This window comes from Schistocerca nitens, chromosome 8 (genome assembly GCF_023898315.1).
Source record: "Schistocerca nitens isolate TAMUIC-IGC-003100 chromosome 8, iqSchNite1.1, whole genome shotgun sequence".
Taxonomy (NCBI): Eukaryota; Metazoa; Arthropoda; class Insecta; order Orthoptera; family Acrididae; genus Schistocerca; species Schistocerca nitens.
The window spans coordinates 181,696,427-181,700,864 of NC_064621.1; the positions used below are offsets into that span (position 1 = coordinate 181,696,427).

Consider the following 4,438-nt stretch of genomic DNA (forward strand, 5'->3'; position numbering starts at 1 on the left):
GAACCCATCCTACCAACCGATTCCTTCTTCTAGTCAAGATGTTCCACAAAAGTCTCTTCTGCCATATTTGCGATATCCGACTTTTGCGATTTTCCGATTTTTGCGGTTTTACCATTTTAAGTCTTTACCATATTTGCGTCTTTCCCATATTTGCGTCTTTCCCATATTTGCGTCTTTCCCATATTTGCGTCTTTCCCATATTTGCGTCTTTCCCATATTTGCGTCTTTCCCATATTTGCGTCTTTCCCATATTTGCGTCTTTCCCATATTTGCGTCTTTCCCATATTTGCGTCTTTCCCATATTTGCGTCTTTCCCATATTTGCGTCTTTCCCATATTTGCGTCTTTCCCATATTTGCGTCTTTCCCATATTTGCGTTTTTCCCATATTTGCGTCATCCAAATGTTTGCTTTTTCCAGTGTTTGCGTTTTTCCAATGTTTGCGTTTTTCCCATATTTGCGTTTTTCTCATATTTGCGTTTTTCCCATTATTGCGTTTTTCCCATTATTGCGTTTTTCCCATTATTGCGTTTTTCCCATTATTGCGTTTTTCCCATATTTGCGTTATTCCCATATTTGCGTTATTCCCATATTTGCGTTTTTCCAATGTTTGCGTTTTTCCAATGTTTGCGTTTTTCCAATGTTTGCGTTTTTCCAATGTTTGCTTTTTCCCATATTTGAGTTATTCCCATATTTGAGTTATTCCCATATTTGCCTTTTTCCCCACATTTGCCTTTTTCCCCACATTTGCCTTTTTCCCCACATTTGCCTTTTTCCCCACATTTGCCTTTTTCCCCACGTTTGCCTTTTTCCCCACGTTTGCCTTTTTCCCCACGTTTGCCTTTTTCCCCACGTTTGCCTTTTTCCCCACGTTTGCCTTTTTCCCCACGTTTGCCTTTTTCCCCACGTTTGCCTTTTTCCCCACGTTTGCCTGTTTCCCCACGTTTGCCTGTTTCCCCACGTTTGCCTGTTTCCCCACGTTTGCCTGTTTCCCCACGTTTGCCTGTTTCCCCACGTTTGCCTGTTTCCCCACGTTTGCCTGTTTCCCCACGTTTGCCTGTTTCCCCACGTTTGCCTGTTTCCCCACGTTTGCCTGTTTCCCCACGTTTGCCTGTTTCCCCACGTTTGCCTGTTTCCCCACGTTTGCCTGTTTCCCCACGTTTGCCTGTTTCCCCACGTTTGCCTGTTTCCCCACGTTTGCCTGTTTCCCCACGTTTGCCTGTTTCCCCACGTTTGCCTGTTTCCCCACGTTTGCCTGTTTCCCCACGTTTGCCTGTTTCCCCACGTTTGCCTGTTTCCCCACGTTTGCCTGTTTCCCCACGTTTGCCTGTTTCCCCACGTTTGCCTGTTTCCCCACGTTTGCCTGTTTCCCCACGTTTGCCTGTTTCCCCACGTTTGCCTGTTTCCCCACGTTTGCCTGTTTCCCCACGTTTGCCTGTTTCCCCACGTTTGCCTGTTTCCCCACGTTTGCCTGTTTCCCCACGTTTGCCTGTTTCCCCACGTTTGCCTGTTTCCCCACGTTTGCCTGTTTCCCCACGTTTGCCTGTTTCCCCACGTTTGCCTGTTTCCCCACGTTTGCCTGTTTCCCCACGTTTGCCTGTTTCCCCACGTTTGCCTGTTTCCCCACGTTTGCCTGTTTCCCCACGTTTGCCTGTTTCCCCACGTTTGCCTGTTTCCCCACGTTTGCCTGTTTCCCCACGTTTGCCTGTTTCCCCACGTTTGCCTGTTTCCCCACGTTTGCCTGTTTCCCCACGTTTGCCTGTTTCCCCACGTTTGCCTGTTTCCCCACGTTTGCCTGTTTCCCCACGTTTGCCTGTTTCCCCACGTTTGCCTGTTTCCCCACGTTTGCCTGTTTCCCCACGTTTGCCTGTTTCCCCACGTTTGCCTGTTTCCCCACGTTTGCCTGTTTCCCCACGTTTGCCTGTTTCCCCACGTTTGCCTGTTTCCCCACGTTTGCCTGTTTCCCCACGTTTGCCTGTTTCCCCACGTTTGCCTGTTTCCCCACGTTTGCCTGTTTCCCCACGTTTGCCTGTTTCCCCACGTTTGCCTGTTTCCCCACGTTTGCCTGTTTCCCCACGTTTGCCTGTTTCCCCACGTTTGCCTGTTTCCCCACGTTTGCCTGTTTCCCCACGTTTGCCTGTTTCCCCACGTTTGCCTGTTTCCCCACGTTTGCCTGTTTCCCCACGTTTGCCTGTTTCCCCACGTTTGCCTGTTTCCCCACGTTTGCCTGTTTCCCCACGTTTGCCTGTTTCCCCACGTTTGCCTGTTTCCCCACGTTTGCCTGTTTCCCCACGTTTGCCTGTTTCCCCACGTTTGCCTGTTTCCCCACGTTTGCCTGTTTCCCCACGTTTGCCTGTTTCCCCACGTTTGCCTGTTTCCCCACGTTTGCCTCTTTCCCCACGTTTGCCTCTTTCCCCACGTTTGCCTCTTTCCCCACGTTTGCCTCTTTCCCCACGTTTGCCTCTTTCCCCACGTTTGCCTCTTTCCCCACGTTTGTGTTTGTCGCGTTACTCATGAACCCATCCTACCAACCGATTCCTTCTTCTAGTCAAGATGTTCCACAAAAGTCTCTTCTGCCATATTTGCGATATCCGACTTTTGCGATTTTCCGATTTTTGCGGTTTTACCATTTTAAGTCTTTACCATATTTGCGTCTTTCCCATATTTGCGTCTTTCCCATATTTGCGTCTTTCCCATATTTGTGTCTTTCCCATATTTGCGTCTTTCCCATATTTGCGTCTTTCCCATATTTGCGTCTTTCCCATATTTGCGTCTTTCCCATACTTGCGTCTTTCCCATATTTGCGTCTTTCCCATATTTGCGTCTTTCCCATATTTGCGTCTTTCCCATATTTGCGTCTTTCACATATTTGCGTCTTTCCCATATTTGCGTCTTTCAAATGTTTGCTTTTTCCAGTGTTTGCGTTTTTCCAATGTTTGCGTTTTTCCCATATTTGCGTTTTTCTCATATTTGCGTTTTTCCCATTATTGCGTTTTTCCCATTATTGCGTTTTTCCCATTATTGCGTTTTTCCCATATTTGCGTTATTCCCATATTTGCGTTATTCCCATATTTGCGTTATTCCCATATTTGCGTTTTTCCAATGTTTGCGTTTTTCCAATGTTTGCGTTTTTCCAATGTTTGCTTTTTCCCATATTTGAGTTATTCCCATATTTGAGTTATTCCCATATTTGCCTTTTTCCCCACATTTGCCTTTTTCCCCACATTTGCCTTTTTCCCCACATTTGCCTTTTTCCCCACATTTGCCTTTTTCCCCACATTTGCCTTTTTCCCCACATTTGCCTTTTTCCCCACATTTGCCTTTTTTCCCACATTTGCCTTTTTCCCCACATTTGCCTTTTTCACCACATTTGCCTTTTTCCCCACATTTGCCTTTTTCCCCACATTTGCCTTTTTCCCCACATTTGCCTTTTTCCCCACATTTGCCTTTTTCCCCACATTTGCCTTTTTCCCCACATTTGCCTTTTTCCCCACATTTGCCTTTTTCCCCACATTTGCCTTTTTCCCCACATTTGCCTTTTTCCCCACATTTGCCTTTTTCCCCACATTTGCCTTTTTCCCCACATTTGCCTTTTTCCCCACATTTGCCTTTTTCCCCACATTTGCCTTTTTCCCCACGTTTGCCTTTTTCCCCACGTTTGCCTTTTTCCCCACGTTTGCCTTTTTCCCCACGTTTGCCTTTTTCCCCACGTTTGCCTTTTTCCCCACGTTTGCCTTTTTTCCCCACGTTTGCCTTTTTTCCCCACGTTTGCCTTTTTTCCCCACGTTTGCCTTTTTTCCCCACGTTTGCCTGTTTCCCCACGTTTGCCTGTTTCCCCACGTTTGCCTGTTTCCCCACGTTTGCCTGTTTCCCCACGTTTGCCTGTTTCCCCACGTTTGCCTGTTTCCCCACGTTTGCCTGTTTCCCCACGTTTGCCTGTTTCCCCACGTTTGCCTGTTTCCCCACGTTTGCCTGTTTCCCCACGTTTGCCTGTTTCCCCACGTTTGCCTGTTTCCCCACGTTTGCCTGTTTCCCCACGTTTGCCTGTTTCCCCACGTTTGCCTGTTTCCCCACGTTTGCCTGTTTCCCCACGTTTGCCTGTTTCCCCACGTTTGCCTGTTTCCCCACGTTTGCCTGTTTCCCCACGTTTGCCTGTTTCCCCACGTTTGCCTGTTTCCCCACGTTTGCCTGTTTCCCCACGTTTGCCTGTTTCCCCACGTTTGCCTGTTTCCCCACGTTTGCCTGTTTCCCCACGTTTGCCTGTTTCCCCACGTTTGCCTGTTTCCCCACGTTTGCCTGTTTCCCCACGTTTGCCTCTTTCCCCACGTTTGCCTCTTTCCCCACGTTTGCCTCTTTCCCCACGTTTGCCTCTTTCCCCACGTTTGCCTCTTTCCCCACGTTTGCCTCTTTCCCCACGTTTGTGTTTGTCGCGTTACTCAT

General features: G+C 48.0%; 2 protein-coding genes across 2 annotated transcripts; both read right to left on the bottom strand.

The window, feature by feature from the left end:
* Positions 1 to 680: 680 nt before the first annotated feature.
* LOC126199470 (ribosome-binding protein 1-like) lies at positions 681 to 2,513 on the bottom strand. The gene has a single exon (XM_049936391.1). The coding sequence runs from the start codon at positions 2,511 to 2,513 to the stop codon at positions 681 to 683; it is 1,833 nt and encodes a 610-aa protein (XP_049792348.1).
* Positions 2,514 to 3,159: 646 nt separating this feature from the next.
* LOC126199471 (ribosome-binding protein 1-like) lies at positions 3,160 to 4,438 on the bottom strand. The gene is made up of 2 exons (XM_049936393.1): positions 3,809 to 4,438; positions 3,160 to 3,714 (listed from the first exon to the last, which is right to left on the bottom strand). Exons 1-2 carry the CDS (start codon positions 4,436 to 4,438, stop codon positions 3,160 to 3,162), a joined length of 1,185 nt encoding a protein of 394 aa, XP_049792350.1.